The 14198-nt window shown below is 47.7% G+C and overlaps 1 protein-coding gene across 1 annotated transcript in view; it reads right to left on the bottom strand.

The window, feature by feature from the left end:
• LOC139530626 (kinesin-like protein KIF26B) overlaps nt 1-14198 on the bottom strand; it is a 156659-nt gene that overhangs the window by 25166 nt on the left and 117295 nt on the right. The window contains exons 7-11 of the mRNA XM_071327202.1: nt 12075-12168; nt 6367-6512; nt 5863-5979; nt 3924-4107; nt 2033-2210 (exon numbers count right to left, since the gene is read on the bottom strand). Of these exons, the coding sequence (XP_071183303.1) occupies nt 2033-2210; nt 3924-4107; nt 5863-5979; nt 6367-6512; nt 12075-12168 (719 nt within the window). The remainder of the gene's footprint in view (nt 1-2032; nt 2211-3923; nt 4108-5862; nt 5980-6366; nt 6513-12074; nt 12169-14198) is intronic.

Genomic DNA, 14198 nt, shown 5'->3' with positions numbered 1-14198 from the left:
ACGCACACACAGACTCATGCATGCACACATACTGTATGTCCACACAGAAACAAACATTAATCTGAAGGATAATATCTATCAAACCCTTAAAAGCACTGTTCACCTCCCTACCAATCAGCAATGATCTCCAGACCTGAGCATTAGCTACGTCGATGGTTAATATCTCTATGGCTGGAACATGTGGGACAGTAGCTGTAGGATTGTGTGTTTATTTAACGCTCTCCATCTCCTGTGTTTGTCCTAGGGTTAATTGACTGTCTGCCTGTGTTTCTGTGTGTGTGTGTGTGCATGTGGTGTGTGTGCATGGGCATGTGTGTGTGTGTGTGTGGTAGGTAACTCCTGTGAGCTGTTTGGGACCCTCAGGGCAGAATGGAGCGCAGGCTCCTCTGTGGCTCAATACCTCATGCTGCTGTCCTCTTTTTATAAAAACACAGCCCCCGGCCAGCCCACACACACACACACACACAAGCTATCCCATCCTTTCTTCTCTGCTGTCTGCCTCAGCTATCGCTCTACTTTGCCTCAACTGTCCTCAAGTTCATCCTCTTCTCTTTTCTCCCTCCATTCCTCCCTCTCTCTCTCTCTCTCTCGCTCTCGCTCTCGCTCTCTCTCGCTCTCTGTCTCTGTCTCGCACTCTGAGTCATGTCATTAGTAGTAGTTATCAGTGTCTTCGTCACATAAACGATAGTAATTGCATCTCCCTCGCCTGACATCTCAATCAGTCCCTTAATTGATCTCATTAAGCAGGGTGGAACATGGAGAAGAAAGAGGGGGGGAAAAAGTCTGGAGCCGCGAGTGTTTGGGTCTAATTAAATAAAGCAGAAGATCAGTGATTTGTGCAGAAGGGATTTTATATTCATGCACGGTGAGTTCCAGTTCCACACCTTGCAAATGGCCCCAACCTAAAATGTTATACGCATGCATGCATATGTGTGTATTTGGGTTTGTATGCCTCGGTGTGTGTGTAATGTTTACAGTTCTGGCATAAAGTGGTGGGGTGCTTTGCAATGTAAATGCCGAGCTCGTGATTAAATTAGAGAGCCGTGGAGCTGAGCTATCTGCACTGGAGGAGGGAGGCAGAGAGAGAGAGAGAGAGGGAGGGAGAAGAGCCTGCATGTTCTTGGGAAAAATTAACATTTGCACACCACTGTTTCAAAGCCTCTGTCCCCCTGCTTTCGTTTCACCCCTTTCCTCCTTGCTCTTTTTTTCTGCCTCTCGTTCCTTCAAACTCTCTCTCCTCTTTCCTCCCTCTCTCCCCTCTCTCGTATTCCCTCTCTCACAGTCCCACTCATTCTCTTCAGGAAAAAGAACAGACCAAAAAACCTCTTCCTAGCGGTCTCAGGTGATAATAATGAAGCAACATTAGTTATTGGGCTTTAAATCAACCCCACAGCACCTTACTCTCTCCCTCTCTGCCACTCCCTCTCTTTCTCTCTCTCTCTCTCCTCTCTCTCTCTCTCTCTCTCCCCTCTCCTCTCTCTCTTTCTCTCTCCCTGCCTGTCTCTCTCTCTCTCTCCATTTCTCCCTCTCCAAAGCTTCAGCAGGCATTTAGCCACTCTGATCAAGAGCAGCAAATGTCATTCTATACATTATCATTACACATGGTAGTTATGCAGAATTAAGTCCGGGCCGGGCTTACAGGAATCATTGTGCCTCGTGTGTCCAATGATCTGCCTATTTAAGTGTACTATCTCATGAATATATCCACAATAATTCGCAGGTTTATTCATAGGTTTAAAGTCTACTATTAATATGACATGGATGTGATATATTGAGTTGGATATGTAGAGATAGATATTGAGCCAGTCACCAGTGGAAGCTGACACAAGCCCGAACTCCCCCAGTTAGTCACACACACTTAGGGAGGGTCATTTAGGGAAGGGCAAGAGTAAGAAATAGATACAATTATGTAGTCATTTTTTGTATCTGAGTAATATTGCAAAGCAATTGAATACAACCTCCAACAGGTCCTCACACAGACACACACATACCCCCCCCCCCCCCCCCCAATACACACACAGTGCACACGTACTTGTAGGGGATATGTTTGCTGCCGTTGACCAGAGCCAGGATGACGTTCCCCAGGGCAGAGAGGGACAGACACACTCCTGCTGCTGTACTACTACTGCTCTCCCTGCCCATCTCTCCTCCCAGCACCTTCACACAGCTGCCCAGGTCTATCAGGTGGAGTCTACTGCGACCTCCCGACACTGGAGAGAGAGAGGAGGGTGAGAGAGGGACAGGAGGGGATCCGGGGAGAGGGGGATAGAGAGAGGGGAAGGAGGGACCGAGAGAAGCGTACAGAAAGAGAGGAAGGAAAAAGCGAGGACAGAGAAAGGGGAGAGAAAATTGGGGTGACAGAAGGATACATTAATCATTGCACAAAACGTATATTTTTTTTTACAGTGAGTTACAAAACTCAGTAACAGTATTTCACAGGGTGATATATCCAGGACACACTATCCATCGCTTCATCCCCCAGCATTTTTGATCTGCTCATCTCAGAGGAGGTCATGCATGTCAGCCTCAGCACACACACACACACGCACGCACACAAGCAGGCATGCCCGCACACACACACATACACACGCATGGACGCGTGCACACACACGCCTACATTGGGCAGCAGGTATCCTAGCGGTTAGAGAGTTGGCCCAGTAACCGGACGGTCGCTAGTTTGAGTCCCTGAGCCGACGTCGTGAAAAACCTGTCAATGTGCCCTTGAGCAAGGCACTTAACCCTAATTGCTCCAGGGTCGCTGTTGATAAAGGCAGACCCTGGCCGTGACCCTACTCTCTGAGGTTGTCTCAGGGGGAGTTGGGATGTGCAAAAAACACATTTACAATTCACACATTAGTGTGAAATAGGACAATTATAACAGCCTGCCACCTGGACCCCTCACCAGCTCAGCTGTGTGTTCAGCTACGTGACGTTTCCTTGTCAACACATCACCTGTCGGAAGCGTGCATGCGTGTATACACTGCCTTCCTTGTGTATGCTCTGGAAGTCAGTCAAGAACGAATACCTCTCTAGGTCCGTTCAGCACATCTGGTTCCCATTTACCTTCTCTGAGCAATCTTTGTGTGTCAGTGTATTAATGTGTGTGTGTGTGCGCATGTCTTTCCATCTGGGGATTAGAGCAGGGTTTCCCAAACTCGGTCCTGGGGCCTCGGTCCTGGGGCCTTTGCTGGGACCTTTGCTGGGGCCTTTGCCCCAGCACTACACAGCTATTTCAAATAATCAAAGCCTGATGATGAGTTGGTTATTTGAATCAACTGTGCAGTGCTAGGGCAAAAGCCAAAACATGCACCCAGGGAGGGCCCCAGGACCGAGTTTGGGAAATCTGGGATTAGAGTGTATGTCCCAGTATGCATGGCTATATAGGTCTTTGTGTGTGTGTGTGTGTGTGTGTGTGTGTGTGTGTGTGTGTGTGTGTGTGTGTGTGTGTGTGTGTGTGTGTGTGTGTGTGTGTGTGTGTGTGTGTGTCAGTGGAAGCTGCTGAGGGGAGGACAGCTCACAATAATGGCTGTAACAGAAGCCATGTGTTTGATGGTTTGGATAGCGTTCCACCTATTCCGCTCCAGCCACTGCCACGAGCCCATCCTCCCCAGTGAAGGTGCCACCAACCAGCTGACTGAATCAGACTGAGGTGTTGTATGATAAGGCGAAATGAGCGGATGCACATGGTGTGTGTGTGTCAAGCTGTGTCTCCTTAAGAGCAGGTAAGATTATACGTCTCCATCACACATAGGGAACAACACCTTCTCCTAGCCTTGTTATCACGTACCTGACCACGTTATCACACACACACTATTAATACACACACATGACATCACACTGTAGAATTAGCGTGGAGACAGTCTGACTGACAACCTGGGACACAACAGATACAGTGTGTGTGTGTGTGTGTGTGTAGTACTCACTCCCTCCCTTGCCAGTCTTCTCCATGCGGTACTGGTAGATGTGCAGTGTGAACAGCATGTGTGAGTTGAGATGCTCCTCTGGGTCGGCGTCGGCTCTGCTGCTGTAGCGAGCTGCTATGGCTGCATCCAGGAAGAAGGCTGCTTTCTCTGGCGTGGGGGCTCGCAGCTCACTCTGGTTCTGGAGCTGGGGAGGGATTACAGAGGAGGTGAGATAAATCACTTTTATGCTTCAGTCACTTTAAAATACTGTTTCCCAGGTAGGAGGGAAAATACTAATTCTACAAACCACAGGACAGTCATTTTTCTTTCTGTGTGTTTGTGTGTATGCTTCCTTGTGTGTGTGTGTGTGTGTGTGTGTGTGTGTGTGTGTGTGTGTGTGTGTGTGTGTGTGTGTGTGTGTGTGTGTGTGTGTGTGTGTGTGTGTGTGTGTGTGTGTGTGTGTGTGTGTGTGTGTGTGTCATGCAGTGTATGGTGTCTGTAAAGACAGACTCAGATAGGCAGAGTAGCATTATAACTCAAATGCTGTGGGGTATCATTAAAACATGAGATTAGCTAGGGATTACACTGATACCCTTGTCTCACACACTAATCCTATCAACATATCAACACACACACACACACACACCCATTAAGATGTCAAACTAAATGACCCCAGAAGAGAAAATAACTAAATGAGGATAAAACCACACACTGTAGGAGAAAGACGATGGGCAGGTTAACTAGCAGAGTTACAATTTTTAGAGGTTTGCGGTTTTGGTGTTCTCTATAGATGTAGATGTGCTTACACACACTCTGTGTGTGTGTACAGTATGTGTGTGTCTCTGTGTGTGTGTGTCTGTATATGCGTGTGTGTAACCTTAGAGAGTGTTAGGTTAAAAACAGCCAGGTAAGATAACAGATCCTAGTGCCTGAGGGTAGACACACAGAGATATATATATAATGATATATTACTACAGTGCTCTAGGTCTGATATTGCCATCAGCATACACTGCCTTAGCCGTAATCCTGTGGGTTTCCTTTGAGACACCACAGTGAGACAGACTGTAGAGGAAAACACTGGAGGAAGCAGAGGACTCAGTGTCTGGGATGGAAGGCAGGGGCCTTCCTCTGTTACTCTCCTTGTTGTCTTGTGGGTTCATGAGCTACTCTGTTAGTGTTTCTCAATCCTGGTCCTGGGGACCCAAAAGGGTAAACATGACATTTTTTTGTCCTAGCACTACACACCTGATTGATTAGTGGAATCAGGTGTGAAGTGACAGGGCAAAACTTATAATGTGCTTCACTTTGGGTCCCCTGGACCGTGATTAAGAGACACTGATGTTTCTGCCTCTGGATCTGTTTTTTTATTTGTATTTTTACCCCCTTTGTCTCCCCAATTTCGTTATAATGATCTCGTCTTATCGCTGCAACTCCCCAAAGGGCTCGGGAGAGGCGAAGGTCAAGCCACGCGTCCTCTGAAACATGACCCGCCAAACCACGCATCTTAACACCCACTCACTTAACCCGGAAGCCAGCTGTACCAAAGTGTCAGAGGAAACGCCGTTCAACTGACGACCAAAGTCAGCCTGCAGGCGCCCGGCCCGCCACAAGGAGTCGCTAGAGCACGATGAGCCAAGTAAAGCCCCCCCCCCCGGCCAAACCCTCCACTAACCCGGACGACGCTGGGCCAATTGTGCGCCGCTCTATAGGACTCCGGGTCACTATAGCCTGGGGATCGAACCCAAGGCTGTAGTGATGCTGTGCCTTAGTCCGCTGCGCCATTCGGGAGGCCTTAGGTCTGGTGTTTTGCATGGACCCCAGGAAGTTGTTGCTAAAGTGAAAGCTAATGCTAATGGTGATCAGAATAATTAGACAAGTTAAGTGGACGGCCACAGGGTGTGCAGGGCTTTGTTATCAATGTTCTGATGATTAGTTGACGTTTTGACGAGCGGCATTTTACCTGCATGCCACAGATGGGGTCCTCGCAGAGGTAAACTCCAGGGGACTGGCTGTCCTGCAAACTGCCTGTCGCCACTTCAGACAGCAAGTCTTTCAGGTTCTCCTCTTTACCCCAAACCTAGAACATAGAGCATAGCACACTACCATCAGAACCCCACATCTAGAACACACAACTATCAGAACCCAAACTTTCCCTCACACCTAGAACATATTTCATACATATTTTAGGATCCCGTAATTCTATAAACAACAGAATTAGGGTTGGTTTCGCAGACCCTGATTAAGGCTCCTCCTGGACTAAAATGCATACTCATGGAGAATCTCCTTTAATCTGAGTCTAGGAAACCGGCTCTTAGGCTCCATTTACACAGGCAGCCCAATTCTGATGTTTTTCCAAAAATGTGTCTTTTGACCAATCAGATCAGCTCTTTTGATGATAATTGGGCAAAAGATCAGATTTGGGCTGCCTTTGTTAACGCAGCCTTAGAGTGAGGGAGTGACAGACCTCTACGGCTGAGACTCGGACTGAGAAGCGTGCTCCCGTCTTCTCCTTCCTCTCGTTGATGAGCTTGAAGAGCCAGGAGACGGCACAGGGGATGATCCCCAGGGTCTGCATGGACTCATCACCACCTATCATGGTGTAGGATTTACCTGGAGGACACACACACACACACACACACACACACACACACACACACACACACACACACACACACACACACACACACACACACACACACACACACACACACACACACACACACACACACACACACACACACACACACACACACACACACACACACACACACACACACACACACACACACACACACACACCACACACACACCACACACACACCACACACACACACACACACACACACACACACACACACACACACACACACACACACACACACACACACACACAAAAAACTCCATCAGCAGTGGAGTAAAACAATCATTAACATAACCATCTCTTCCAAAACACCACACGCACTCTGTCCTCCTCCTCCTTCTACAGCCCATCCCTTCTGTCTGATTTCTAAATGAACTCCGTTTGCGTGTATGTGTGTCCCCACTGTGTGTCCAGACCTGCCCCTACGAACCTAGACACAGGGGGACGACCCCTACTGTTGACGGGAGAGAGATCAGACACACGGCTAAACAAAGCCATATGTCACACACGCACACACACATCCACGTGTGTGTGTGTGTGTGTGTGCATACATCTGTGTGTATTTTTGCAATGTGCCTTTCATTCTGCCTTGTTTTGTGTGTGCGCCAGGTTAAACCGTATGTGTTCTCTATCAGCCTTTTATGTCTTGACTTAATCAGAGTAGAATCCTTTCTCAAAAGCCATTGTTGTCATTGCTACCTGCTAAGTGTTTAACTCCCTCTTCACTGATGTTTTGTTCATCTATAGAGACATTAAACGTCACAGAGGATTACTTTACAGTAGGTACTCAATGAGGTCATTAATAATGTGATTGGACGAGGGCAGCCAATCACAATGCTGACTGCCTTCTAAAGACGATTTCTAATCATTTCTTATCCGCTACTATAATTCAGTGTCACAGCGCACCGTCTGATATGATGTCTGTTGGCTTAGAGACCGTTAATTGACAGAACTTTGGATCTGAATCTGCCTTGTCTCTGTCACACATGACACCAGAAGACCGTCATGATGTTAGATCTTCAAAATTTAAATTACACTTTTGAGTAAGCAATAAAGAATAGTGCTTTGTGGCAATAAAAACCATTCCATTCAGAGTTACTGTACTGCTCTTGGCCCAAGCTGTCAGATTCATTCCTTTCACACTCCCCCCTCTCTCTCTCTCTCTCTGTGTGTGTGTGTCTGTGCATTCATGTGTTTTGTTTGTTGTTGAATTTCATAAGGTTGTGACTCATATTCTCTGGTGCTACAGAAACTTAATCACAAGCTCATTGTGCCATGAGCAGTCAGCAACAGTTCTCAGGCCTCTCTCTCTCTCTCTCTCTCTCTCTCTCTCTCTCTCTCTCTCTCTCTCTCTCTCTCTCTCTCTCTCTCTCTGAGATTGGAATACTGGCACTCTGACTAAGATAGCAGTACACAGGCTGGAGTATAGATTGTAGATTACTTTGCCTCTGCTCAAGACTAGCTGGTATTCACACCTTCCATCTGACACAACATGCCAAGTAGCAGATCAACAAGGGAATGGTCTGACCATCCACCACCATGTCATATTGTCTGTGTGGGGTATATGCTGTGGGTGGTGGTTGGGAAGACTGACAGTGGAGTGGGATGTAGCAAGGTGGGGTAGTAGTTTGTCAGTGGGATACTGGTAAGGCATCTACCATCATCATAGCTTAGAGCGATTCTTGCTTATAATTGGCCTGAACAATAGAGTACAGAACTGGTAATGCTGACAGGCCAACAAGCATCTTCAGAGAGAGTGGGAGGGGAGAGAGGGAGTTAGATGAAAGAGAGAGAGAGATCCCACAGTGACAGGATTTTTACATTGATTACAGACATAATAAAGATGGCTGCCATTTAAGGGATGGCCATACGGCCCAGGGCCGGTAATCCAATCAGAGGACTCGGGGAGGATGAGGTAATGCAAGAGCAAGAGAGCGTGGGATTCAATTATCTACAACGTTCCCCTCTCTCCTCTCTCCCTCCTCCTCTGTTCATAACCCGGCCATCCATTACTCTACCTTCATCTACATGCCCTCAGTCCTTATTGAATCTCATCTGATTTAATCGGTGGTTTAGGGGGCTGAGGTGGGTTAGGACAGGCAGACAGATAGACAGATAGACAGACAGGGTTTATTACCCGCCTGTGATGCTATATGTATTGATTTGATTTACAGGACAGAATAAAATGGAATGAATGATTCATAAAAAGAGATAGGGGGAGGCAGGACTGGCCAGTGAGGGTATTTGATCTCTATTAGGGACCAGTGGAGCACAGTTTATTCTATCTATCTTTCAGTGATCCGTTTTGTGGATGTAAAATAAAAGCTAATGCAATAATCTTCTCCAGGCCTGGTAGGCTAGTGGAGCAGAGAGGGCTCTGTCTTTGTTCCTAAAGCGAGGATTCTGGCGTTAATTTCCACGACCAGCGAACCAACATGTGTGTCCACTGACATCACACCACAGGCTGATATATGGTGGAGTTGGTAGGGACAGGGTGGTGTGTGTGTGTGTAGTTTTGCATGTATGTGTAAATGTGCATGTGTGTTCGCGAATGTGTGTGTGTTGCTAAAGGGAATATTCTGTGTTTAATTACCAGGACCAGTGAGTGTGTCCTCTGACATTCCACCGGAGGCTGATAGATGGCGTAGTCGGCGGGGGGGAACTTCTCCATTCCAGAAGGTTTTACTAGTGATGGCCATACGATGCTATGTAGTCACCTTCCATAGCTGATTGCACTTATTGTGGGGCGGCAGGTAGCCTAGTGGTTAGAGCGTTGGGCCAGTAACCGAAAGGTTGCTAGATCGAATCCCCGAGCTGACAAGGTAAAAATCTGTCGTTCTGCCCCTGTTCCTAGGCCGTCATTGTAAATAAGAATTTGTTCTTAACTGACTTGCCTGGTTAAATAAAGGTTAAAATAATAATAATTGTAAGTCACTCTAGATGAAAGCAACTGCTAAATAATACACAATGCATTCGGAAAGTATTCAGACCTCTTGACTTTTTCCACATTATGCTACATTATTCTAAAATTGATTTGTTTTCTCCCCCCTCATCAATCTAATAAAAAGCATGAGCTGGTGCACACCCAAAGAAAATGATTTAGTGTGGAGGTGCTGACTAATGGTGAATAAACTGTAAGCTATAGAAACAAAGGGAGTCGCACACTCTGTGTATAAACTCCCAGTAATTTATACATTTTGTGTGTGACTCTGTTTTTATACCCCTCATCAATCTACACACAATACCCCATAATGACAAAGCAAGAACTGGGTTTTATTCATTGTTATGAATAAACTGAAATATCACATTTACATAAGTATTCAGACCATTTACTCAGTAATTTGTTGAGGCACCATTGGCAGCGATTACAGCTTAGAGTCTTCTTGGGTATGACGCTACCAGCTTGGCACACCTGTATTTGGGGAGTTCCTCCCATTCTTCTCTGCAGAACCTCTCAAGCTCTGGCAGGTTGGATGTGGAGCGTTGCTGCACAGATATGTTCAGGTGTCTCCAGAGATGTTCGATCGGGTTCAAGTCTGGGCTCTGGCTGGGCCACGGCTGGGCCACTCAAGGACATTCAGAGACTTGTCCCGATCCACTCCTGCGTTGTCTTGGCTGTGTGCTTAAGGCTGTTGTCGTATTGGACGGTGAACCTTCGCCACAGTCTGAGGTCCAGAGCGCTCTGGAGCGGGTTTTCATCAAGGATATCTCTGTACTTTGTTCATCTTTGCCTCAATCCTGACTAGTCTCCCAGTTCCTGCTGCTGAAAATATCCCCACAGCATGATGCTGCCTCCACCATGCTTCACTTTCCTCCAGACGTGATGCTTGGCATTCAGGCCAAAGAGTTCAATCTTGGTTTCATCAGACCAGAGAATCTTGATTCTCATGGTCTGAGAGTCTTCAGGTGCCTTTTGGCAAACTCCAAGCGTACTTTGATGTGCCTTTTACTGAGGAGTGGCTTCCGTCTGACCACTCTACCATAAAGGCCTGATTGGTGGAGGGCTGCAGAGATGGTTGTCCTTCTGGAAGGTTCTCCCATCTCCACAGAGGAACTCTAAAGCTCTGTCAGAGTGACCATCAGGTTCTTGGTCACCTCTCTGACCAAGGCCCTTCTCCCCCGATGGCTCAGTATGGCCGGGCGGCCAGCTCCAGAATGATGGAGGCCACTGTGTTCTTGGGGACCTTCAATGCTGCAGAATTTTTTTGGTACACGTCCCCAGATCTGTTCATCGACACAATCCTGTCTCGGAGCTCTACGGACAATTCCTTCAAACTCATGGCTTGGTTTTTGCTCTGACATGCACTGTCAACTGTGGGACCTTACATAGACAGGTGTGTGCCTTTCCAAATCATGTCCAATCAATTTAATTTACCACAGGTGGACTCCAATCAAGTTGTGAAAACATCTCAAGAATGATCAATGGAAACAGGATGAACTTGAGCTCAATTTCAAGTCTCATAGCAAAGGGTCTGAATACTTAAGTCAATAAGGTATTTCTGTTTGACATTTTTTATAAATGAGCAAAAATGACCTGTTTTCACTTTGTCATTATGGGATATTGTGTGTAGATTGCTGCTGATTTGTATGTATTTAATCCATTTTAGAATGAGGCTGTAATGTAACAAAAATGTGGAAAAAGTGAAGGGATCTGAAAACTTTCCGAATGAACTTTTTTATCCTGTGTGTGTGTGTGTGTGTGTGTGTGTGTGTGTGTGTGTGTGTGTGTGTGTGTGTGTGTGTGTGTGTGTGTGTGTGTGTGTGTGTGTGTGTGTGTGTGTGTGTGTGTGTGTGTGTGTGTGTGTGTGTGTGTCTGGGCTGTAAGAACAGGCTTATTACATGTAGAGAATTTGTCATGGGTAGACTGATTACATGAGTGTGAAAGCATGGACGCTGAAGGCACACACAGACAGTAAGACGTTACAGAGAGTGGATCAGGCAGGGTCTTGACACTCATTACTGTGCCCTTCTGAGGAGGGACCTCTGTGGGATTAAACCGGTGGAGATTCAGCCTCCTGCTCAGACAAGACAAGATCAGGGCTACTGAACTGGAGGAGATTTGAAGTGACATTAGTCTCCTCTTTCTCTCTCCCTCTTTCTCTCTCTCTTTCTCTCCCTTTCTGTTTCTCTCTACTTCTGTCTGTCCCTACATTCCTCTCCCCCTCGCTCTCCCTCTCTCATTCTTCTTTCTGTTCCACTCCCTCTTCTTGCCCGGCTGCTCCCATCTCTCCATCTCTCTCTCTTTCTCTCCCTCTACCCTTTAATTTTCTTCCCTCCCTCTCCATGCAGTCTGTCCTGATAGGCTAGCTGAGATGCAGTCATGTTGATCAGAGAACGTCACACTCAGAAAATCAGCGGTCGATACTTTGCAAATGCATTCACTTTGTTTTCCATGTCAGACTCCGTTTGTCAATGTCTGGGTACATACGCACAACATTGTGTGTCTGTGTGTGTGTGTGTGTGAGTATGTGTGTGTGCCATACAACAAAGGCTCAGATCAGGTTCATACACACACACACACACAACCTTACCCAGTTTAGAGTGTCCGAAGCAAAAGACACAGCCATCTGCTCCGTTTACCACCGACTGAATGACCTCAGCTACAGTACCAGCACACACCTCCGCCTAGAGAGAGAGAGAGACACACAGACTGAATGACCTCAGCTACAGTACCAGCACACACCTCCGCCTAGAGAGAGAGACAGACACAGACTGAATGACCTCAGCTACAGTACCAGCACACACCTCCGCCTAGAGAGAGAGAGAGAGAGACACAGACTGAATGACCTCAGCTACAGTACCAGCACACACCTCCGCCTAGAGAGAGAGAGAGAGACACACAGACTGAATGACCTCAGCTACAGTACCAGCACACACCTCCGCCTAGAGAGAGAGAGACACACAGACTGAATGACCTCAGCTACAGTACCAGCACACACCTCCGCCTAGAGAGAGAGAGACACACAGACTGAATGACCTCAGCTACAGTACCAGCACACACCTCCGCCTAGAGAGAGAGAGAGACACAGACTGAATGACCTCAGCTACAGTACCAGCACACACCTCCGCCTAGAGAGAGAGACAGACACAGACTGAATGACCTCAGCTACAGTACCAGCACACACCTCCGCCTAGAGAGAGAGAGAGAGAGACAGACTGAATGACCTCAGCTACAGTACCAGCACACACCTCCGCCTGGAGAGAGAGAGACACTGACTGAATGACCTCAGCTACAGTACCAGCACACACCTCCGCCTAGAGAGAGAGAGAGACACAGACTGAATGACCTCAGCTACAGTACCAGCACACACCTCCGCCTGAGAGAGAGAGCCTAGAGAGAGACAGACACAGACTGAATGACCTCAGCTACAGTACCAGCACACACCTCCGCCTAGAGAGAGAGAGACACAGACTGAATGACCTCAGCTACAGTACCAGCACACACCTCCGCCTAGAGAGAGAGAGACACAGACTGAATGACCTCAGCTACAGTACCAGCACACACCTCCGCCTAGAGAGAGAGAGAGACACAGACTGAATGACCTCAGCTACAGTACCAGCACACACCTCCGCCTAGAGAGAGAGAGACACAGACTGAATGACCTCAGCTACAGTACCGGCACACACCTCCGCCTAGAGAGAGAGAGACACAGACTGAATGACCTCAGCTACAGTACCAGCACACACCTCCGCCTAGAGAGAGAGAGAGAGACACAGACTGAATGACCTCAGCTACAGTACCAGCACACACCTCCGCCTAGAGAGAGAGAGAGAGACAGACTGAATGACCTCAGCTACAGTACCAGCACACACCTCCGTCTAGAGAGAGAGAGAGAGAGACACAGACTGAATGACCTCAGCTACAGTACCAGCACACACCTCCGCCTAGAGAGAGAGAGAGACACAGACTGAATGACCTCAGCTACAGTACCAGCACACACCTCTGTCTAGAGAGAGAGAGACACAGACTGAATGACCTCAGCTACAGTACCATTACACACCTCCATCTAGAGAGAGAGAGACACAGACTGAATGACCTCAGCTACAGTACCAGCACACACCTCCGCCTAGAGAGAGAGAGAGAGACACAGACTGAATGACCTCAGCTACAGTACCAGCACACACCTCCGCCTAGAGAGAGAGAGAGACACAGACTGAATGACCTCAGCTACAGTACCAGCACACACCTCCGCCTAGAGAGAGAGAGAGAGACACAGACTGAATGACCTCAGCTACAGTACCAGCACACACCTCCGTCTAGAGAGAGAGAGAGACACAGACTGAATGACCTCAGCTACAGTACCAGCACACACCTCCACCTAGAGAGAGAGAGAGACACAGACTGAATGACCTCAGCTACAGTACCAGCACACACCTCCGCCTAGAGAGAGAGAGAGAGACACAGACTGAATGACCTCAGCTACAGTATCAGCACACACGTCCGCCTAGAGAGAGAGAGACACAGACTGAATGACCTCAGCTACAGTACCAGCACACACCTCCGCCTAGAGAGAGAGAGAGAGACACAGACTGAATGACCTCAGCTACAGTACCAGCACACACCTCCGTCTAGAGAGAGAGAGACACAGACTGAATGACCTCAGCTACAGTACCAGCACACACCTCCGCCTAGAGAGAGAGAGAGAGACACAGAC

Source organism: Salvelinus alpinus, chromosome 9 (assembly GCF_045679555.1).
Source record: "Salvelinus alpinus chromosome 9, SLU_Salpinus.1, whole genome shotgun sequence".
In the NCBI taxonomy this organism is placed as follows: Eukaryota; Metazoa; Chordata; class Actinopteri; order Salmoniformes; family Salmonidae; genus Salvelinus; species Salvelinus alpinus.
This window is presented reverse-complemented; position numbering and strand designations above follow the sequence as displayed.